Source organism: Culex quinquefasciatus, chromosome 3 (genome assembly GCF_015732765.1).
Source record: "Culex quinquefasciatus strain JHB chromosome 3, VPISU_Cqui_1.0_pri_paternal, whole genome shotgun sequence".
NCBI classification, from domain to species: domain Eukaryota; kingdom Metazoa; phylum Arthropoda; class Insecta; order Diptera; family Culicidae; genus Culex; species Culex quinquefasciatus.
In genome coordinates, this window is record NC_051863.1 from 161,392,894 (window position 1) to 161,417,737 (window position 24,844).

The 24,844-nt window shown below is 35.8% G+C and overlaps 1 protein-coding gene across 9 annotated transcripts in view; it reads left to right on the forward strand.

Annotated features, from left to right (window-relative positions):
• Positions 1-2,212: 2,212 nt before the first annotated feature.
• The window catches only part of LOC6037315 (C-type lectin domain family 4 member F), a 32,364-nt gene continuing 9,732 nt past the window's right edge, over positions 2,213-24,844 (forward strand). For 3 of the 9 annotated variants that reach the window (XM_038259623.1, XM_038259630.1, XM_038259631.1), the window contains exon 1: positions 11,570-11,820. Coding sequence is in view for 1 of the 9 variants with exons in the window: in XM_038259632.1 (XP_038115560.1) it covers positions 2,772-2,893; positions 2,973-3,160 (310 nt within the window). In the remaining 8 variants the exon portion in view is untranslated. The other 6 variants (XM_038259628.1, XM_038259625.1, XM_038259632.1 and 3 more) reach the window with 5 other exon arrangements.

Genomic DNA, 24,844 nt, shown 5'->3' on the forward strand with positions numbered 1-24,844 from the left:
CGAAATGGAAATTTTTGATTTGAAAAGAATAACTCTTTCGTGAGTATTCGTGAGTCTTGAAAAAGACTGTTTGGTTTTTGGGCTTCTGGCAGCCAATCAAATCTTCCACGGAAATGATCCTCTCCTTGGGGGTTTGATCCGAAACGGTCACGTTGGTCACGGATTTCTGGCAGCCAATCAAATCCTCCACGGAAATGGTTCTCTCCGTCGGATTTCGTCCAAACGTGCCGGCCGTTTCGTCCTCTTCGATGTTGTTAGTTCAACTTATCAATCGCAACTGAACCTCGACCCAGCAAGAGGGCGTCGGTCGCGCAATTATCGTTTGCTATTGCGCGTGTGTGTGTGTGAGAGAGAGGGAGAGCACATGGCGCGATGAATTTTGCTCTGCAAGAGCGGCACCCCAAAACAAAATGGCGGTCAGCTGCTCGCGAAGAAAAATTTGGCTGTGAAAAGAAATGATTGATTAAATTGCGCAAATGGCGCGAAATGGAAGAGTTATTCTTTTCAAACTATGAAATTCCATTTCGCGCCATTTGCGCAATTTAATTAATCATTTCTTTTCACAGCGAAAATTTTCATTACCAGTATTGAAAACCATGAATTTTGATACCCATATTGCCCAAAATCTTATGGTTCGGTAAATGTCCTCTCCGGAGAACCTCCCTGAGGGCACCGGCCACTCCAGGTTGTGGCCAATACTGTCAAAATGGCCATTGTAATTACCAGTACCAAAAACCAAGAAGTTTGATACCCATATTGCCCAAAATCTTATGGTTCGGTAAATGTCCTCCCGGGAGAACCTCCCTGAGGGCATCGGCCACTCCAGGTTGTGGACAATACTGTCCAAATGGCCATTTTCATCACCAGTATCAAAATCCAAGAAATTTGATACCCATATTGTCCAGTCTCGTATGGCCTTCCATCGGAACACCCCTGAGGGTTCTGGCCACTCCGGGTCTTGTGGCCAGAATAATCCGGCTGGCCTGCCTCCGCTTGGGCTGCTCCTTGCTCCAGGCCAGCTGCTTTTCGGCCAACTGCTTCTGGGCCTCCAGGCCATCTGCTTCCAGGTCCAGGTTGTTGTTCACTTCTCGGCGTCCAGCGATAGAATGATTTTCTTGGGCTGATCGAGCAGGGTTTATATTGGCTCGAAATGGTGACGCAACAGTGCCTTGTTGCGTCGCAGACCTCTTCCTCAGTACCAATCATGCAACATTTTCGTAACGCGCGACATTTTTCGTTTTTCTGGATTGACACCTCACCAGAATAGAGCCCTTAGGACAAAGTTCTTTGTCAAAATAGTGTTGATTCGAAAATTCATAACTCGGTCAAAGATTTTTTGCACAACTTGGGAATTTCTGAAAAGTTGGCATTTTATGTCCCCTATCTTGAAAATATCTTGAAAACGGTGCTCTTTATGAAAATTTGATTTTACATCGAAAAATGAAGTTGAAAAATTTTTGCGACCGATATTTCGATTTTTTGAAAAAATAGTGTTGATTCGAAAATTCATAATTCGGTCAAAGATTGTTTGCACAACCTGGAAATTTCTGAAAAGTTGGCATTTTATGTCCCCTAAAACATATAAAAAAAAATAGTGTTTTTTTTTGCACATCAAATTTTAGTGATAAAAAGTTAAACTAAAAATCACCATTTTTTTTACCATGTATCATTTTTTTCAGTGTAGTCCTTATCCACACCTACAACTTTGCCGATGACACCAAATCAATCAAAAAATTCCTACAACAGATAAAGATTTTTGAATTTTCATAAATCATTTTTGTATGGACAGCTGCAAAATTTGTATGAAAAATTATATGGACAAATTAATGATGCAAAATGGCTTCTTTGAGCATACCAAAGGCACCAAAAAAGTTTCAGCCGGATTAAAAAATACAAAAATTAAAATTAAAAAAAATCGATTTTGTAGAGAACTGCTCGTCTGTTTTTTTAAAGAATTTGCTGAAACTAAAATCAAGTCTATTTTTTTCAGTCCTGCCTCAACTTCTCAAATTTTCACTGCGTGTTGACCTCACTCTACTAAACCGTTATTTCAAACGGCGCAAACTCAACACAGCTCGTCAATATTGAAAATATTGCTCACTGAGTTGTTTCTCCCCTTCGATTCCATGTTTCTTTGCATTTGACAGTTTCTCCTTCATTCCCTAGCTGCCGTCGCATATGGTATTACCGCATACCCCCGATGTTACTGCTTCTGCTGGTTCAGTTTGCCTTTTCTCTTCTTCAATAACATTAGACGATACCGTCCTCTATGTGCGTATAGTCCTACGAACTGCTCGAGTTTGTTATTATCGTCACGTCAATGAGCTGATACTTGATGAATCGCGTATCTTAGGCTTCGAACAAGTGCTTTATTTTTGTATTTAAAATTTATTGAAGCGATAAGCCCGCGGGTGAGGAAGGTGTTTGCATCGAGCTTATCTACCAGGGCTGGCCGTCAGCTGCTGAAACTTACCGCAAAAATGCCCTCTGAAATGCCGTGGTCAAGACGTCCAAGAGAAAAGCTCACGGACGTCTGAAACTAGCTAAAGCTACCCTCGAGAATTATGAGGTGTTACGAGTTGTGACGACGTACGAGTAGCAGAATAACTTGGTCTCGTGCTAATGGGATCAATGGGTTCAACAGTGCTGTGATTTCTTAGCCTGTAAGATACGAACAGTCTCGGCGACTTCAAGAGGAGCTGGAATAGAATTTGTACATAACTTAAACTAGTGATATTAGGCTAGCACTATACCAGGGCAAAGCAAGCAATATGAACGGCGTTGACGGTAAAAACGAGTCCTTCCAACTTCTGCAGCTCTCGGACGACAGCAAAAGTCTGTCCGACCTGGAACTCCCGGAGATCATCAACCAGCGGAAGCGCAAGGTTCGCAGGTGGGTCTAATAATAGAAAGTCAGGTTAGAACAACACCCCCCATTTCTCACGTTTTTCTGCTTTGTATCTTTATTTTAGAAAAACGCGTCCAAGGACGACCTCCATCCGGCATGGGGACGACGATCGGAGCGGGTCACACATCGACTGCAAGAACTTTGGTCTGTGGTTGGCGATCCTGATGACGATACTGTGGCTGTTTATAATTTCCTACATAACGTCCGTGGTGCACAACGAGAACCGCCGGCTGGAGATTGCGATCCAGAAAGGTGAGTACAACACTTCTAAAAAGTGTGGTTTTGCGTGTTTCACCGTTTTCTGTGGATAAATTGCGATTTTTATATGCATACATAAACAATTTTTTTAAGCTGTGTTAAAAATAAAAAAAAAACTTGAAATTTTGACACTTCTAGATTTATTGAAAACATAAAATTTGTTTGGCCAACTGTGTTGCCGCACCGACTGTGCGACTTTTGCGTTTTGTTTAGCACCAGCTGATCCCTCGATATGATACTCTGAGAAGTTGAAATAAGTGTCAGATCGATCCATCTCATTATTCGTATAGTACAGTTCAGCAAACTCGCGTATAAGTTAACAAGCAGCTCTGGTGTCGGAGCCCATCGAATTGGGCGATCATTTGTTGTGATTAAGGTTCAACTTGTGTATTGAGAATACTGAAATTGTGAGTAGTATAAAATCCAATATAAAATTCCACTACCTAATCATAATAAACGACAGCTTTAAAGCTGCTCAATTTCTAGCTGCTATTAAAACGGTGTTTTCACTTTGACCATTCGCAACAAACTGGTTGCAAAGAAACATCTGATTAATGTTTAAATTTGATCAAATTTAGTTTTTTTCAGTGTCACCCAATCAGAACCCATTTCTTTCAAATGACGATACCTCGGAAACTATTGGTTCAATTTTTAAAGTTCGAAAAACATTTTTTGGAAAATTTTCTGCTGTTTTTTTTTCAATATAAATTTTTATACACTTGTTCAGGTTATTTGGCTCAATCACTACTGGTACCAGGAATTTGTTTGGAACTGTCCGGGGTTCATTCACAAATACCGTTATCCAAAAAACGCATGTAAAAAGACACTTTTTATTTTAAGAAATAAGTCATATCTCTGCTAATCCTGAACCAAAACTGATACTTTATTACGGAAGTTGTTCTGAGAACTGTTTTCCACAATGTGACGGTTCAAAAAAGAATCAAAAAAGGACCATCCATAAACCACGTGGACACTTTTTCGGAAATGGTTTTCAGTAGATTACAAAAAGGTGATTTAAATTATACGATGCATTCCACAACAAATCTTTTTTTTTTTCTTGATTAACAATCTTACAATACTAGCACCAGTGCTCCATGATTTTTTTACATTAAACTGTCATTTCTTGAACGTTTTCAGATAATTCTTCTTGCACAATTCTATTTGAAATATTTAATAATACCGATTTAGTTTCAACTTGAAAATGGTAAACAAAAACGTAAAACAATCTCAACTTTGCTCAACTTAAAAAAAAAGCATCAACTATTCTTTAGAAAATGTAGAGTTCGGAAAATTACTCACACTCAAATTCGAGTAGGCTACCTCACAGAAAATATCCTCATTACTCACCGTGAGCGTGAGGGATGAGTAAATTTACTCATATATGAGTAAAATGAGTATGGTGAGTAGGCGCTGTAACCTCAACCGATTCCAAGTTAAATAAAACTGAAAGGACTTCCGAAACTGTTGAAAAAATGGAATGTCTTCCTCTATTCCAGTCCACTGATGAGTTCGAAGTGGACAAAGTCGCAAAATTTCTAATGCCGTGCTTGCCAGAAGGTTCTAGCAAGTAAGATAGTGTATATTTTTAAAATGAAAATCGAACATTTTTTTTAAATTTATGGAATCAAAAATTCAACAACTTCCGACACTTGAGCAGTTCTCTAGGATTTCGGTCATTCGATTTTTTTTTGTATTTTTTAATCCGGCTGAAACTTTTTTGGTGCCTTCGGTATGCCCAAAGAAGCCATTTTGCATCATTAGTTTGTCCATATAATTTTCCATACAAATTCGGCAGCTGTCCATACAAAAATGATGTATGAAAATTCAAAAATCTGTATCTTTTGAAGGAATTTTTGATCGATTTGGTGTCTTCGGCAAAGTTGTAGGTATGGATACGGACTACACTGGAAAAAATAATACACGGTAAAAAAATTTGGTGATTTTTTATTTAACTTTTATCACTAAAACTTGATTTACAAAAACACTATTTTTAATTTTTTTATTTTTGATATGTTTTAGAAGGCATAAAATGCCAACTTTTCAGAAATTTCAGGTTGTGCAAAAATCACTGACCGAGTTATGAATTTTTAATCAATACTGATTTTTCAAAAATCGAAATTTTGGTCGTTTCAACTTCATTTTCGATGTAAAATCAAATTTGCAATCAAAAGTACTTTACTGAAATTTTGATAAAGTGCACCGTTTTCAAGTTATAGCCATATTTAAGTGACTTTTTGAAAATAGTCGCAGTTTTCATTTTTAAATTAGTGCACATGTTTGCCCAGTTTTGAAAAAAATATTTTTGAAAAGCTGAGAAAATTCTCTATATTTTGCTTATTTGGACTTTGTTGATACGACCTTTAGTTGCTGAGATATGGCAATGCAAAGGTTTAAAAACAGGAAAATTGATGTTTTCTAAGTTTCACCCAAACAACCCACCATTTTCTATCGTCAATATCTCAGCAACTAATGGTCCGATTTTCAATGTTAATATATGAAACATTTGTGAAATTTTCCGATCTCTTCGAAAAAATATTTTGGAATTTTCAAATCAAGACTAACATTTCACAAAGGCCAAACATTCAATATTACGCCCTTTTAAAATGTTTGTCTTGATTTGAAAATTCCAAAATATTTTTTCGAAAAGATCGGAAAATTTCACAATTGTTTCATATATTAACATTGAAAATCGGACCATTAGTTGCTGAGATATTGACGATAGAAAATGGTGGGTTGTTTGGGTGAAACTTAGAAAACATCAATTTTCCTGTTTTTAAACCTTTGCATTGCAATATCTCAGCAACTAAAGGTCGTATCAACATAGTCCGAATAAGCAAAATATAGAGAATTTTCTCAGCTTTTCAAAAATATTTTTTCAAAACTGGGCAAACATGTGCACTAATTTAAAAATGAAAACTGCGACTATTTTCAAAAAGTCACTTAAATATGGCTATAACTTGAAAACGGTGCACTTTATCAAAATTTCAGTAAAGTACTTTTGATTGCAAATTTGATTTTACATCGAAAAATGAAGTTGAAAAATTTTACGACCAAAATTTCGATTTTTGAAAAATCAGTATTGATTAAAAATTCATAACTCGGTCAGTGATTTTTGCACAACCTGAAATTTCTGAAAAGTTGGCATTTTATGTCTTCTAAAACATATCAAAAATAAAAAATTAAAAATAGTGTTTTTTGTAAATCAAGTTTTAGTGATAAAAGTTAAATAAAAAATCACCAAATTTTTTTACCGTGTATTATTTTTCCAGTGTAGTCCGTATCCATACCTACAACTTTGCCGAAGACACCAAATCGATCAAAAATTCCTTCAAAAGATACAGATTTTTGAATTTTCATACATCATTTTTGTATGGACAGCTGCCGAATTTGTATGGAAAATTATATGGACAAACTAATGATGCAAAATGGCTTCTTTGGGCATACCGAAGGCACCAAAAAAGTTTCAGCCGGATTAAAAAATACAAAAATTAAAATTGAAGAAAAAAGACCGATTTCGTAGAGAATTGCTCACTTGCAACTTGTCCACCAGGAATTGGCCGCGAAATATGACCAACAGGAAGCCAGCACAAGTAACAAATAATAATATTAATAATTTTCTAATATTGTTACAAAAAAAAGCAACCGAAAAAAAAACTAAAAAAAAACTTGGAAAATGTGAGATTTGAACCCAACACATTCACACAACTTAATAAAACAGAGCGCCTTTAAAGTCAGGGATATTTGACCACTGTTGATATTTGACCACAGTTTGAGAGAATTTCAATAATATAAGGTAAGCCGCGCAAAACAAATTCAACCAGGGAAAATTACTCACGAGCCCTCAAAGCCCTCTTTGTGAGTAATGAGGAAAGCCCTCACCCTCACCTGAGAGTGATGAGGAAGTTACTCGCAGACAACTTAGTTTTTCCTGTTTGATGAGCAACTCGCGAGTGAGTCTCCAAACTCTGGCAAAATGTAATTCATTATGCAAGATCTTTTTTCCAGATTTGAATGCTTCAGAAATTAATATTATCGGAAATGAACCTCGACATGAAATTTTCTGACCATTTGAATAATTTAATATGAACAGTGAATTGAAAAGAATGAAATCATATTGAGTTGTTTCAATTTTTTCTGTAAATTTTAAGAAATTGTTTCCAAAAAGTTAAGAAAATTTATATTTTTGCATGAATTTCGGGTATTCCCGGGGAAATTAACAAATTTAAGCATAAGCATAAGCATAAGCATAAGCATAGGTGCCCACCCGCAGTTGCTACTCCGTTATTGACCAGGACCTCCAGAAGTTACATCCACGAGCCGTGGAAGATAAGTGGGTGCTATCTTTCCTCGCTTCGCAACTTCTCAAAGGCCCCTATCATGCTGATCAATACCGGCGCCGGCCACGACCAGTGGTAGGGTCACGGGGAAGTGGATGGGAATGTTAGTCCGATACTTGAGTGATAGAGACCGCCCAATCGACTGCTTCTCCGACAAAGTATCACATGAGTTTTGAGGGGGTTAGTAGATGGGTATGAGGTCAGGATTCACGAGTGGCAGTGATGTGATCATGAGCATTTTGTTTATCGGTTGAAATTTTAAATCTTAGGCAGCCGGTTGCGGAAAGATAAATAATTGATTATTTAAAAAGTTTGTTTTAATCGAACGCGTGCCAACCGAGCGGTAGTGCTATGGGCTGGACTTATCAGTATATTTTTACTGTTGGTACAATTAAGATAAAGCGAGCAAATGTCAAAAATAGTAGATGAGTTAATACTAAAGCTGCCAGTTGGAATAAATTATTACGATCAACGAATATAAACGAAAAGAAAACAGAACACCACGTAACCAATTGTAATGAAATTAAAACAATAACTTAAACGAACTTAACCGGCGGCGTGCCTTCCTATCAACGATGATAAAAGAAGGACTTATAAATTTAAAATATAAAAAGACTCCAAAAATACGTTGCATAGTAACCGCGAAGTCCCGCTACTCACAATCGAATCCGAAAGATAGCTATCTAGAATTTTAAATATAGTATTAATTCGACCGCGATCCTCCAGAAATTCTTCGTCGGCGTGCCTTCCGATCAACGGTGATGTAAGAAGGGCTTTATTCATTAAAATGATTTTATATCATAAGCCTTAAAACATATTCGTCGGCGTGCCTTCCGATCATCGATGATATAGAAAGGACTTAATCCAGCAATACGACTTGCTTGTCTCGAAAAAAGAATTCGGATCGTTTCTATCGAAAACTATGTAAAGAGGACAAAAATAAACTCATTGGCCAACGAACGCGCGAACTAAAAATAAAGAAAAAAGAAGAAGAAGAAGACCAAACACCCCATGCACACAAACAACGACACAAAAGAGATGAAAACAACACGAATCAGAAGAAATCCAATCACCCCATGTACACAAATAGCGACACAAAAGAGATGGAAAATAACACGAAAAAACAGGACTGAGCGTCCACACAGGACCGCACTACTGATGCCATTATTTAATTATAATGACCAATCCCATGCACTCGAACAGCGACATAAAAGAGACGGAAAATAACACGAAAAAACAGGACTGAGCGTCCACACAGGCACCGCACTACTCATTCCCGGGGAAATTAACAAATTTCCGGGTAAACTAGAAATATTTTTTACAGGGAATTCCAGGAATTTCCCGGAATTTTTTTCCCAGCACGGAAATAGGACGCTGAGCTTAAAATGAACTCTAAGTTGCCGTTTTTATATATCAAATTCCGTAGAAAAAAATATTTTTATTTTTAAAATATTGTTTCTTCTAGCTTTGATTTTGAGGTAATTCGATCAATCGATCGATCATTCGATTTTTTTTTTGTATTTTTTAATCTGACTGAAACTTTTTTGATGCCTTCGGTATGTCCAAAGAAGCCATTTTGCATCATTAGTTTGTCCATATAATTTTCCATACAAATTTGGCAGCTGGCCATACAAAAATGATGTATGAAAATCCAAAAATCTGTATCTTTTGAAGAAATTTTTTGATCGATTTGGATTTTTCGGCAAAGTTGTAGGTATGGATATGAACTACACTGGAAAAAATGATACACGGTACACAAAATTGATGATTTTTATTTAACTAAAACTTGATTTGAAAAAACACTATTTTTATTTTTTTTTTATTTTTTGATATGTGTTTTAGAGGACATCAAATGCCAACTTTTCAGAAATTTCCAGGTTGTGCAAAAAATCTTTGAGCGAGTTATGAATTTTTGAATCAATACTGATTTTTCCACAAAATCGAAAAATTGGTCGCAAAAATTGTTCAACTTCATTTTTTGATGTAAAATCAAATTTGCAATCAAAAAGTACTTTAGTGAAATTTTGGTTAAGTGCACCGTTTTCAAGTTAAATCCATTTTAAGGTGACTTTTTTGAAAATAGTCGCAGTTTTTCATTTTTTTAAATTAGTGCACATGTTTGCCAACTTTTGAAAAAATATTTTTGAAAAGCTGAGAAAATTCTCTATATTTTGCATTCTTGAATTTTGTTGATACGACCCTTAGTTGCTGAGATATTGCCATGCAAAGGTTTAAAAACAGGAAAATTGATGTTTTCTAAGTCCCACCAAACAACACACAATTTTCTAATGTCGATATCTCTGCAACTAATGGTCCGATTTTCAATGTTAAAATATGAAACATACGTGAAATTTTTTCGATCTTTTCGAAAAAACTATTTTCAAAATTTTTAAACCAAGATTAAAATTTCAAAAGGGCCAAAAATTCAATATTACGCCCTTTTAAAATGTTAGTTTTGGTTTGAAATTTTTGAAAATATTTTTTTCGTAAAGATCGGAAAATTTTACGAATGTTTAATATTTTAACATTGAAAATCGGACCATTAGTTGCTGAGATATCGACATTGTGTTGTTTGGGTGGGACTTAGGAAACATCAATTTTCCTGTTTTTAAAACCTTTGCATGGCAATATCTCAGCAACTAAGGGTCGTATCAACAAAATTCAAAAATGCAAAATATAGAGAATTTTCTCAGCTTTTCAAAATATTTTTTCAATAGTGGGCAAACATGTGCACTAATTCTAAAAAATGAAAAACTGCGACTATTTTCAAAAAAGTCACCTTAAAATGGATTCAACTTGAAAACGGTGCACTTTATCAAAATTTGACCAGAGTACTTTTTGATTTTAAATTTGATTTTACATCGAAAAATTAAGCTGAAAAATTTTTGCGACCAATTCTTCGATTTTGAAAAAATCAGTATTGTTTCAATAATTTATAACTCGCTCAAAGATTTTTGCACAACCTGGAAATTTCTGAAAAGTTGGCATTTTATGTCCTCTAAAACACATATCAAAAATAAAAAAATAAAAATAGTGTTTTTTGCAAATCAAGTTTTAGTGACAAAAGTTAAATAAAAATCACCAAATTTTTTTACCGTGTATCATTTTTTTTCAGTGTAGTCCATATCCATACCTACAACTTTGCCGAAAAATCCAAATCGATCAAAAAATTCCTTCAAAAGATACAGATTTTTGAATTATCATACATCATTTTTGTATGGCCAGCTGCCAAATTTGTATGGAAAATTATATTGACAAACTAATGATGCAAAATGGCTTTGGGCAAACCGAAGGCACCAAAAAAGTTTCAGTTGGATTAAAAAATACAAAAATTAAAATTTAAGGAAAAAGACCGATTTCGTAGAAAATTGATCAGCTATATTTGGTCCGGGAATTGATTATTGGCGGTAAAATATGTTATTTAGAGTAACTCAAGACATATTCATAAAAAAATTATGAAGAAGTTCATGCATACATCGATTTTCCGGTACTTTACTGAATAAATTTCCCATAAATAAAAAAAAAATAAAGAAAAGTTAGGTCCTCCACCGAAATTTTTCGATTCACCCCTCAAAATGTCTGGAAAGAACCCTTGTTTCATATTATCAAATATCAGTTTAGTTCATATTAAAGTGCGTCTACAATGAGACTGCTGAAAAACTTTTTTTTTTGTGGAATCGATCTAATATATTGCTTAATGCTAGAATTCATTATAAAAAAGCATTTGCAACAGAAAGAACATCATTCAATCATGATGAACATCATTTCAAAATCATCAAAAATAAAAATAAAACGGGTAAATTCTGATGCTCAACCTTATTCTTTCATTCCATATCAAAAACTTCTCAGTGCACTCCATCAATCATTCTGATAAAAGCTCCCTCCAACCACAAAGTAAGCACGCACACTACGTGAAAAGCTCTCTTTATCCTCTTATCGCTCTCTCATTCTCTCCCGGCCAAGCACACGCACTCTCCCAGCACACGCGCGCTCTCTCTCTCTCGCTCTATCTTATCCTGAGGGAAAAACAAAATGTGCAAGCAAACCAGTGAAAAGTCGCTTTTCCGCGTCGTTGTTCGGACCAGTTCTCCCTCGCAATCGGTCCAACGCGCATCCTTTCGGGATTCCCTCCTTCTTTAAAAGGAGAGAAAAAAGAAGTTTGTCATCCTTCAAAGGAATCAGTGTGAAGGATTTTTAGGGGGGAAAAAGGGAGGACTTTTCACTGTTTTCCATTGCAAGTTTTCCCCCTTTTCCCTGTGTAAGTGTGAGCATTTTCCAACAAAGATAACGATAGCGATTCTTTTCCCAGAGGAGAAGGTAGTGATTTTCAGTGTTTTTGCTCCGACTACGACCGCAAGGACATTTGCTCCCCCGGAAATTACATGTGTTCCGGCGAGGTTATTGCCGTTTAGCCCCAGGAAAAGCTGGCCGTCGGCCAAATGAGAATGGTTTTCAATGCCTCTGGCGAGGATAAAGGCTCGAACTCTTTCAGAAAGAAAAGTTTCGAGTTGAGAGTGCGAAAGGTGAAAAAGTTTGTAGCTGCTTGCTTGGAAAATTGGATTAGAACGAGCAAGGTCGCAGTATAAAGTGTTGCTGTTGTTGTGTTTTTTGTGCACCTGAGCGACGAAAACTGGGGGAAAACTCCAGAAAATGTGTGCACCAATAAGAGCTACAACATCACAGCATTTTTTTTTGCAAGAGGAAAAAAAACGAGCCAAACAACCGTAGAGAAGATTGTGTGTAAAGATGGGAAAAACACACAAAGAAAATTCAAAGAGCAAGTGAGAGGACGCGCGCGTGAGAGAGAGGAAAACTTCTAAACATCATTTTGTGGAAACTGCAAGGATGCTTTCTGGTGGCGACCACCCACGCAAGCCAGTGCCAAGGCGATTACCAGCAAAACAAAAAAGAAGAAGAATTATTTGAAAAGGATTCTCACAGGACCACTGGCAGTGGGTTGTGGGCGAGGAATATCCTTGATGGGAGTGTTTTTTTGTTCGTCTTCCAGGCCGAAATGTGGATAAAAGTGGTTTTCCCTCGACTGGTTTAAGTGCATGTTATGCTGCGGGAACTGCTCAAACACAGACGACAACTACAACCGTGTCGTCTGATGATTTGCCAAAGGATGCGATAAGTGTTTTGTAACGAGTAGATTTCTGTGTTTGAGCTTGGAGCAGGAAGAAAAGCTCAATACGAAGGTGGAAGAAATGAGGATGTTATATATGGATCGACGTTAAAATATTGTTTGAATCATAAAATTTCAAATTTATTTGCTGATTTATTCCAAACTTTATAATGACTATTGGGCTAATAGTCAGAGTCTGGAAAATTGTAATAAGGGTGGTTTGTTGAATTGATTACCGACGTCATACATATTGTAAATGCTTTTGCTCAAAAACATGTTGCTCAAAAATTTCAGATTTAAAATTGGCAAATTCCATTAATAACGTGAAATTGCTTAAAATAGCGAAACAAAAAATCAAATTTCAATTTTTGGAACATTGAACAAAATGCGTACTAATGTGAGGTTAAAAGCAAATACAATATACCATTTGCTGAAAAAACTCATTAAACTATCAATTATTATCACTAATTTGGTCTCAAATAACATAGTAATCTATATGTTTCATTTGAAAAACAAAGTTTGTTTGATCATTCTTCATGCTGTTTTTTTTCCTATTAATAAACATTTTTAATTAATTTTACCTCCTTCGATTTTTATCTCGTGTTTCTATAATCTATAATGACAAAACCATTTACAAATAAAAACCTGTGAATATTTCTAATTTATCATCTAAATTAATGGCCGCAGGTGATATTTGAACACAAAACATACGTATCAATCTATTTATTCATGTTCAAATTAGGTTTTAACACGGATTAATGATTTTCATTTCTGAAATAATTATGTAACTATTTGCAGCCTTCTGCAAAGTTGTTTCTTGTTTTATTTTGCTAATTTGTATGAGCTATTGACGCAAATTATACTGCATTTGACGAGTTTCATAAATAAAGGAATTTAAAACGAAATACTTAAAAAACAGATATTCCAGAAATTTCTCTATAAAACATTGAAACATTGGGAAACTGAGAAAAAATTTCAATTAGAAAGTTTTGAAAGAACTATATTTTCCTATAAAGTTTGTTTTACAAAACACGCCGTGCCCCTTCAACACAGCCACAAGAGTCGCCACAAAACAAAAAAATTAAACGCTGTTAAGGGGTTGCATTAGGATGTAACAAAATGACTTTTGGCGGGCATTCAGGGTTTGTTCCGGTGGGCATACTGAGCCTAAATCCCAAATATGAGCTTGATTGGACGGAACAGGAGCTGGCGCTCCGCCCTTCAATTGCTTAATAGGATTTAATCCGTATAAATACTTTTTTTTTCAAAAATGACTATTTTTGAGGCACTTTGGCCACAAATGCGAAAAATCGGTCCCGGCAAAATCAAATGGGGACGATTTTTCTAAAAAAATGCCCAGCTTTGAAGGTCTGTACCGAGCTCCAGGGGCTTCAAACTTCAATGTTATATATACCAAAAGATGCGCAAGGATCTGGCCTACACACCAGTGATGCTTTTGGTAAACGCATTGGTGGCCAAAGGGCCTCAAAAATAGACATTTTTGAAAAAAAAGTATTTTTACGGGTTAAATCCCATTTAAAATTGAAGGGCGGAGCGCCACCTCCTGTTACGTCCAATCAAGCTCATATTTGGGATTTGGGCTCAGTATGCCCACCGGAACAAACCCCTGAATGCCCGCCAAAAAGTAAATTTTGTTACACTCTAGGGTTACATACATGTAGAAAATCTCAAAATTTCATATTACGCAAAATCTATTAAATCAACTCAAAAGATGCTTTTCAATCACTCTTGAAAGCTACATGAAGATATTTCATGATTAAACTGAGTAAAGCCGATTTAAGCTGAACATTTTGCCATGCGCAAAGGGAACTGTCAAACTTTGCGAGCGTTTTTCTCTTAACAACGAGTTGATTTATGGGTGCCACGATATCTCGAGATGGGATAGATCAAAATGGCTGAAATTTGGGGTGAAGACTTGCAAGAAATATTTCGTGAGCATGACGAAGCCCAATTTTGAAATTTTGCATTTGAAAAATATAAAAATCTAAAACTGACGATTTTTAATATGAAAATCATAATAGTAGTTTATGCAACAAGTTGCAAAAAGAGGATTTTTTCAGCACGAGTCGTACATTTATCCAACGAGGTTCACCGAGTTGGATAAATACGAAGAGTGCTGAAAAAATCAAGTTTTGCAACGAGTTCCATACAACATTTTTTGCAATTTGCAAATTGCAAAATTAAGTCAAATTTTCATGTATTTTGTCAATAAATCGTTTAAATCAAAAAAATGTTGAAAAGTGTTACTTTTCAGCATTTATTTTGAAAAGTGTTGCTATTCGATTCTGTTATTTTTGGTACAGAAAAGTAGGCTATTTCGTCGTTCAAGAATGACAGGAAAAGTGAGTAGTTTCACGACAGAATTGCAAAAAAATATTTTTAATTTTTTTAAAAATATTTTTTTTAAAAATCGGCCTTCGTCATGCACACGAGACCGGTTTAGAGAGTCTTCATCCAAATTTTGAGCCGATTTGGTCATTTTTTTGGAAATGCTAACTACATACAGCTGTATCTCGGCAATGATACAACCAAATGTCTTCAAATTTATTTTGATGAAAGTTGAAAATGTATATTTTAATGTCCTGAAAACAGTTTTAAAAAAAGTTTAAGTTTGTGCTCAAACCAACTTCTGACATTTTTGCCGATTTACATGTATGTATCCCCTTAAGCAGGATGTAGTGCGTGGTCGGTTTACAATCCACTATGGGTTAGCAGGGGGCCAAAAATACAAAATGTTTAATTTTTGAGTATTTTTTTTTCGCCGATGTGAGTGGATAGTAAACATTTAAACTAAGAAAAATTCCAAATTTCAAAGCTGTAGGTGCTATTGTTTCCGAGAGACACGTTATCAAAGCCATAAAAGAGAGTGAAAAGGTGATTTTTTTTGATTGGCTGCAAGGAAGAGAAACATTCAAACCTATATCAAGAAAAGAAAACTCTGATAACCATACAAAACAGGAAATGTGGGGTGGCTGTAGGGCGAAGGCTAAAACATTTGGAACACAAAAACGGCTCCTGATCCATCTACGAGTTGAAACTTATACATTTATCACTAAAAATAACTATTTGGATTTTTGGCCACCTGCTTGTATGAAAACCGTCCATAGTGCAATCCACCTTTTGTATTCTTTCATCGCGAATTTTGGAGAAAACAAAAGAATCTTCGGCGAGTCTCCGTGAACAAGGAAAACAGAAGGAATGATATTAACACCTAAACTCCCAAGCTCGAAAAAAGGGGGAATTTCCATACAAATTTCACCTTTTTCTTGAGCTTGGTAGTTTAGGTGTTAAAAGAATTCTCTTGCTGGCAATCACGAAATAAAAGAAGAGAACTCATATGCTATAGAAACGGTCGCTATACCTTCTGATATTTTGGTGCAAATATCATCAAATGATTGTTTTTTCTATCATTCAGTTACAATACTGGTCAATGCACTTTAGCTCTTATATTTCAATTAATGAAATTAGAAATTGAAAAGGCTAAATTTAACAGTCAAAAAAAATTTTTTTCTGTACTGGTAAAAACTAATTCTTATTTAAGTTTGTAGATGTTTCGAAAACATTTATCATTTAATTTTTTAAATTTTTTTTTTGACAAAAATGTAAAATTTTAATTTCGTATTCCTGGATCTTTAAGCACCAAATAATGATTTCGTTCCGTTGTTTTCATAATTTTTTTACGAAGAGAAATGGCTTTATCACATATTCCCAAGTTTAATCACACTCTAGTAAATACATAATTCAACCACCGACCGTCGGTGATTCAACACTCTGCACGCGAAAAGGAACAAATCCACGAGCATTTCCATAAAATGCGACCAGATATGATTTATTGCGTGTTCACAATTTTTCCATCGTCCACAACAAAACAGTCTAGAGGACACGCTATTCCGCTCAGAAAAGGAAAAAACCTTTAACGAACGCAGCTTTTTTCTTTTTCGCCCAAAGGTCAATGGCAGCCCAGTTTTTCGTGTCACTTCTTGGCCCACGGCCAAAGTTCAACCGTTTTTCAATGTTTGTGGATGGGACATTGTCCAAACTCGATTACGCTACCCTACGAGACCCGCCAAGTTGGTTTTGGAGGGGGGGGGGGGTCAAAGTTAAACTGACTGCGGATACTTTCCGGGATGGGTTGTATTTATACATGAACGTGAAAGAACCCTTTCCATTTTGATGCCTCATGAAAGTATAATGGCGATATAATCCTTTCTGGTTTCGATGGACCGCGGTCGGTATCGATTTGGACGGAGGGCCTCCGCTATTTTGGCAGTTTAATTTCTGGGGTTACTTGGTTAAACATTTATGAACCGTTTTGAAACATTTCTCAACCCAAGACGGGAGGATAAATTTATGTTTGTCTACGTCAAAAGACGTGCAACATCTGGTGATTAAAAACTTGCTCCCAATGTGTGTGCTTTTCTGATGGGTGAAGATTATTCAAGTGTCACAACCCGAAGACACGTGTGAATTGGGTCTAGCTCATTTCCCCGAATGATATTTCCCCGAATGCCATTTCCCCGAAAATCATTTCCCCTAATTGACCACATCCCCGAATACCACTTCCCCTAATCGGCCACATCCCCGAATGCCATTTCCCCGAATATCATTTCCCCTAATCGGCTATATCCCCGAATGCCATTTCCCCTAATCGGCCATTTCCCCGAATACCATTTCCCCGAATTCCATTTCCCGAAGTGACACTTACGCCAATTGCCGTTTATTTAAATTTAATTTTCCCGAATTTTCATATGGGACCATCCATAAACCACGTGGACACTTTTAGGAAGCTGTTACCAACCCCCTCGTGGCCAATTGCCTATACAAAAAAACTTTTTTGTATGCTCGTCATACTTAAGTTCGACAATAAAAAATTAGGTATCGATTTTTTTTTCCGTGAAATTTTTCCGAGGCCTTCGGATAAATATTATTTTATTTGAAATAAATCGAGTCTAGACTGCACTAGATTTTTTTTGTTCAATTAACATTTGTATTGAACCGCATAATTAGATGATGTTTTTGAGAATTTTGCAAGGAAATTTGTCTTTTTTCGAATTTTGTTCAAGAACCCAAAATCGAACAAATAGGTAAAAAGGCTGGTACAAACTTAATTTAAATTTAAATTTAATTTAAATTTTTCACCAGATCCCAAACCAGCAATGTGAATAAAATGATCAGTGTGAACGGGGTTCTGTACTATGAAAATCGCACGGTATGTTTTTTGAATCATAAACAATAACAAAACTTCTATTGCATTATTATTATAATGTCTATAAGAAAAAGTATTTGTTTTCAGAATATATAAAAAAAAAGTCTGTAAAAATATTTATTGTATTTGAATGAATAGTACCAAACCATTCAACACCCCTTCCCCCCAAAAATGCTACGTCTCTTTCGAATGAAGCCAAAAATAAAGTTGATCATTCAAGGCCAATACGAACCGTTTGGTTTATGTTATAAAAATTGCCATCATTTTTTTCTAAAATGCTATTTCCCCGAACGCGGTCAAGCGGAAATGCCCGGTGCCCAGGAGCGCGCGCGCTCCAGGGCACCGGGCATTTCCGCTTGACCGCGTTCGGGGAAATGGCATTCAGGGAAATGACTTTTCAGGGATATGACTAATCGGGTAAGTGGCATTCGGGATTGTGGCCCATTCGGGAAAATGGCATTCGGGATTGTGGCCCATTCGGGAAAATGGCATTCGGGGATGTGGACGATTAGGGGAAATGGGAAATTCGGGTAAACGGAATTCGGGGAAATAACTATTAGGGGAAGTGTCTTTTCGAGGAAGTGGCATTCGGGGAAATGTCCCTTCGGTAATATGGGTTTCGGGGAAATGTCATAGATTCGTGTGAATTATTCATGTGGCTCCATATTTATGTACACATGTACATCTGTAGAGCTTTCTGTAGAAGAAAACTTCCTCTTTATGTGAATATGGTATTTCCCATTATGTAGAGATTCTCATATGTGTCTACTGACACTCTCGCACACACACACAAGTAAACTTATGATGCCAAAATTTCGTGTTTGATAAGGCATGAAATATAAGACAGACAGGTTCAAGCCAGGTGAATTGTTAACGAGAAAAGTTGGTGGACCGCAAACGGAGTTGGGGTTTATTTTTGGCAGAGTCGTGCTGAGCTGAAGTAATGGGAATAACAATTTCCTAGGAAAATTGTCTGATTCATTCATAATGCAATCAACATAATTTGTTTTGCCACTTATGCTTCATATTACATCCTATCAAAACTCACAAAAACATTTCTCACTCCATTTTAAAAATATAAACATCTCAGAAAGTGATGCCATTAAAACATCCATCACGTCACGTCCTCAAAACATCTCGTGCAATGATTAGTGATCCCTTAACCCTCTACTGCCCAAATTTTTTTTTCGAAAATATTTATTTTCGCCGTGTTTTGGAGGTCATTTTGAGCAACTTTTGTTCTACGAAAAACTTTACTTCTCTTGTTTTATGTTTTTCTTGTTTCATATTTAGTATTTTAATTTGCATTTGTCTTGTTTTGTTTATGTTTGTTCTTGGTAGTATTTGGCCTACTCTACCACCTAATATAATTACATTTCGCCTATCTAATTTTTTCACGTTTTTACAGTCACTTTTTCAATTTTTTGCATGTTTTTCACATTTTCTGCTATAGAGCAATTCTCTGAGTTTTCGGTCAATCGATTTTTTTTTTGTATTTTTTAATCCGGCTGAAACTTTTTTGGTGCCTTCGGTATGCCCAAAGAAGCCATTTTGCAACATTAGTTTGTCCATATAATTTTCCATACAAATTTGGCAGCTGTCCATACAAAAATGATATGTAAAAATACAAAAATCTGAATCTTTTGAAGGAATTTTGTGATCGAGTTGGTGTCTTCGACAAAGTTGTAGGTATGGATATGGACTACACTGAAAAAAATGATACACGGTAAAAAAATTTTGGTGATTTTTTATTTAACTTTTTGTCACTTAAACTTGATTTGCAAAAAAACACTATTTTTATTTTTTTTTATTTTTTGATATGTTTTAGAGGACATCAAATGCCAACTTTTCAGAAATTTCCAGAATGGGCAAAAAATCTTTGACCGAGTTATGATTTTTTGAATCAATACTGATTTTTTCAAAAAATCGAAATTTCGGTCGCAAAAATTTTTCAACTTCATTTTTCGATGTAAAATCGAATTTGCAATCAAAAAGTACTTTAGTGAATTTTTGATTAAGTGTACCGTTTTCAAGTTATAGCCATTTTTAGGTAACTTTTTTGAAAATTGTCGCAGTTTTTCATTTTTTAAAATTAGTGCCCATGTTTGCCCACCTTTGAAAAAAATATTTTTGTAAAGCTGAGAAAATTCTCTATATTTTGCTTTATTGAACTTTGTTGATGCGACCCATAGTTGCTGAAATATTGCTATGCAAAGGCTAAAAAACAGGAAAATTGATGTTTTCTAAGTCTCACCCAAACAACCCAAAATTTTCTAATGTCGATATCTCAGCAACTATAGGTCCGATTTACAATGTTAAAACATGAAACATACGTGAAATTTTTTCGATCTTTTCAAAAAAAATATTTTCAAAAATTTAAAATCAAGACTAACATTTTAAACGGGCCAAACATTCAATATTACGCCCATTTGAAATGTTAGTCTTGATTTTACATTTTTGAAAATATTTTTTTCGAAAAGATCGGAAAATTTCACGAATGTTTCATGTTTTAACATTGTAAATCGGACCTATAGTTGCTGAGATATCGACATTAGAAAATGTTGGGTTGTTTGGGTGAGACTTAGAAAACATCAATTTTCCTGTTTTTTAGCCTTTGCATAGCAATATCTCAGCAACTATGGGTCGCATCAACAAAGTTCAATAAAGCAAAATATAGAGAATTTTCTCAGCTTTACAAAAATATTTTTTTCAAAGGTGGGCAAACATGGGCACTAATTTTAAAAAATGAAAAACTGCGGCAATTTTCAAAAAAGTTACCTAAAAATGGCTATAACTTGAAAACGGTGCACTTTATCAAAAATTCACTAAAGTACTTTTTGATTGCAAATTCGATTTTACATCGAAAAATGAAGTTGAAAATTTTTTGCGACCGATTTTTCGATTTTTTGAAAAAATCAGTATTGATTCAAAAAATCATAACTCGGTCAAAGATTTTTTGCCCATTCTGGAAATTTCTGAAAAGTTGGCATTTTATGTCCTCTAAAACATATCAAAAATAAAAAATAAAAATAGTGTTTTTGCAAATCAAGTTTTAGTGACAAAAGTTAAATAAAAATCACCAAAAATTTTTTACCGTGTAGCATTTTTTCAGTGTAGTCCATATCCATACCTACAACTTTGCCCAAGACACCAACTCGATCAAAAAATTCCTTCAAAAGATACAGATTTTTGAATTTTCACGTATCATTTTTGTATGAACAGCTGCCAAATTTGTATGGAAAGTTATATGGACAAACTAATGATGCAAAATGGCTTCTTTGGGCATACCGAAGGCACCAAAAAAGTTTCAGCCGGATTAAAAATTACAAAAATTAAAATTAAAGAAAAAAGACCGATTCCGTAGAGAACTGCACCCAAGTAACCGCGAGGCACTAAATAGCGGCATTAAATCAGCATTATATTGGCATTTAATACCAGCAAATAATGCTTCAAAACATTAAATCAGCACTTTTCCCTTGAGAAATATTTCAAGTGGCGCACAGTGATGCCGTTTTAATGCCTCACCGAAAGCTCGAACAAAAAAAACTGCTTTATCGACGTCAAGGCTGGGGGGGAAAAAAGGACAGCTAGCTGCTCCACACACTTGGTGGTGGGCCTCCCCAAGTAACCGCGAGGCACTAAATAGCGGCATTAAATCAGCATTATATTGGCATTTAATACCAGCAAATAATGCTTCAAAACATTAAATCAGCACTTTTCCCTTGAGAAATATTTCAAATGGCGCACAGTGATGCCGATTTAATGCCTCACCGAAAGCTCGAACAAAAAAACTGCTTTATCGACGTCAAGGCTGGGGGAAAAAAAGGACAGCTAGCTGCTCCACACACTTGGTGGTGGGCCTCCTTTGTTTTTTTACTCCTGTTGCGTTTCATGTGTGAGTGTGACACTTTGATGTTATTCTTGCATTTTTCTCGTCGATCTCCAGGATGCGCGCCAGCCAACTGATGTATTCTGAAATGAGTGTTTGTTTTGAAAGTTTTAATCGATGTGGTTGATGCATCGAACATTAAGGAAGACTTTCTTTCTGCTGTTTCGAGTTTCTGGTTCATGAGAAAAACCCGTTGTCATTTTGTTGGACGAAAATTATTGACGAGTCACTCAGCAAATTGCGGCCATCCAGTCAAGTACAGTACAATCAATTACGGAAGGCTTGGGGTTAATAGGGACAAGTAATGGCTAACGGCTAATCTAAACTGTTTTTCCGAGGAGTGCTTGGTCCACGGTTGGCAAAATTTCACAAAGTGTATCAGACTTCCGGAAAGCAGCTTTTTGCTTGCGAGAAAAGTCATTCAATTTACCAGAGAACTTTTGATAATATCCTTTGTGCATGGGCATATGTTTTGAAAAATTTGGCTTAATTACAGGCTGCAGTTTTCTACAAAAAAAAACAATAAAACACTTCAGTCAGCGGGAATTGAACCCAGTTCACGCAAAAATAAAACTGTTGCACACTTAGGGAAATGCGCCTTAGCCCGCACGCTTATTGGATCAGTATAACAGGAGAAGGATAAAAGTCAATAACAGCGTGACTGGCTGAAATGTTTCCCGTATGGATGGGTTACTTTGTTGATAAACATCAAATGCTTTGAAGCACATTTTCAAGGTCGTAAATGGTGATTTAATGCCAGTTGTAATGCTGCAAAGTTTTGGTACTTTGAGGCATTCGCAAAGCTTATTTACTATTTCAAAGCATTCGAGTGCTGATTTAGTACTGAATAAATACTTCAATTAAGTGCTTGTGGTTACTTGGGTGCTCTATAGCATCGCACCATCATCATATAAATTGCAAAAAAATGCGTAGAGGCAGCCAAAGTTGGCCCCTAAAAAATGACATTTTTAAAAACATTGGCAAAGTCACATAAAACAAGTTAAACTTCCAAACCTGAAATTTTCTAAAATTTTAAGAGTTCTTCTTTCCAATGGAAAATTGTTTTTTGGCGATTTTTTAGATCGAACCCCGTCTAAAGGCGGGGTTAGGTTGTAGAGGGTTATGTGACTTGAATGAAGAACCATAGTTTTGGTAAGCTTTTTGCTCATCTAATGAAATGAGTGCACTCTCAGTAAACCTGACACAAGTGCGAGGAAATCACCAGCATCGCTCTCAAAATTTATTGCGATGGCGTACACTTCTGAGACTTAATGGTGGTAATTCGCTTTAATTTATAATGAACCAACGAACATAAATTGAGGGTCGAACCATCAACCTTACCTCCGTAACTAGCGGATTCTAAGGGTTTTCCTTTTCACAGCTAGCAGCTAGCTGGCATAAAAGACGAGAAGCTTCTGCCCAACTAATTGGGAGGAAGTAGCTTTTCGTGTTTTGTGGAATAATTAATGTTGTAGAAAAATTTACTTTCTAATTGTTTCAAGAGCATTTCCTCAGTTATTTTTTTTTAAATTTAAAATGAACAACAATTGTTACACTTAAATCCATTCATTAATGCTGAATATAATAACCCATCGCAATCGTAACCCATCATTAAGCCATATCTGATTGAGTGCTCACCTCTGCTGAAGATAAAGCCTCAAAGAATACCAAGCAGGCGCACGTAGCGGGACTTTTCGTCCTGCCACAGGAAGGATGAATGTTGAATCGCAATCAAAATTCAAACACAGTACGGATTCGAAAGTGAACTTGTTTGGCTAACGCTGACTCTGAGGAGCTGCTCATGTTTTCAACCAGTTGGGTCAAAATTTCTAAATCATTTTTAAATATTTAAGCTCAAACCAAATGAAATGGTCTCACTATATTTAACGATCCAACAAAATAAGCAATTTGAGCATGACTTAAACAAATCTAAATAGAAATATGTTTGAATATTTTTCAGTTTCCTTCTATATAGTACTCGTTATAAGACGCTTTACCCTAAAACTTTGATCCTTACAAGGATAAAAAAAACAACAGCTTGGGAGACGAAGGAAAGCGAGCGCACACCCGTTAGTGTCGGGAAAACTGGAGGGAAAATTTATCTTCAAATAGCCTTGAACTTTTGGGCAGTAAGCCGAGGATAGTGAGTTCAGGTTCCACCACTCTGGCACACACGTTTCACACTCAATTCGTGACTTCGCCTCTCCACGGGTCCGTTTCGTGTTGTTTCGTTTTCGTTTGCCTTGTTGATGCTTAAATTTTTCTAGAGTGGGCCAGACAATTTCAGCTTTGCTGGACCTCTCTGCATCGTTGTGTTTATGCTATGTTGTCGCACTTGCATTTTCTAGGCAAAGTGCAAAGTTTTTTTATACTTTAAACATATGACTCTGGAAACCAAATAAGACTGAATTTCAGTATTTAAGCACAAAAAGGTCAGCATAACAAAACATTTTTGTAATTATTTACATTCGGGGCTTAAGATATTGGTAATCAGCGACCGATAAGATAGCACGATCAATACGATACGGAATCTTATCTCATATCCGGGATTCCAGTGTAGAAATGATAACGTCAAAATTTGCACTTGATTCACAGTTAGTGGTAAAATGTGTATGCAGAGTAAGGTTGGAAACAAGAGAATGAAGTCACTAGATATTTTCCTAAAGTGAGTTTTACATCAACATTTCCCTTTCTCATAATGTTTCAACCTTAAATGAATTGAATGTGTCGAGTTTGATTTCATCTTATCAATTATCAGGCAAACTGAGTAAGCTAATCAAACCTCAAAATTTACTATTTTATTTAAAAGGTTATCAATTGTGCCATCAATAAACATATTTTTTGATGAAACATTACCAAATTCAGTAACTATTGTGTATGATGGAAAAATCTGCCTACATTTTTCAGCGTGTTTGTTTTTAAAATTCCGAGATAACAAAAAAACCGGCTCTGCTTTGTTTTTTAAATGCAATATTCAATATCTACTATCTAGTGATATCTTATGCTTTATTGAGTTCCATCACGGGACCAGAACTTCTCGGGTCAGAAGGGGGCGGTTAGGGTCTTACAATAAAGTTTACAAGTAATGTCGTGTCTTTTT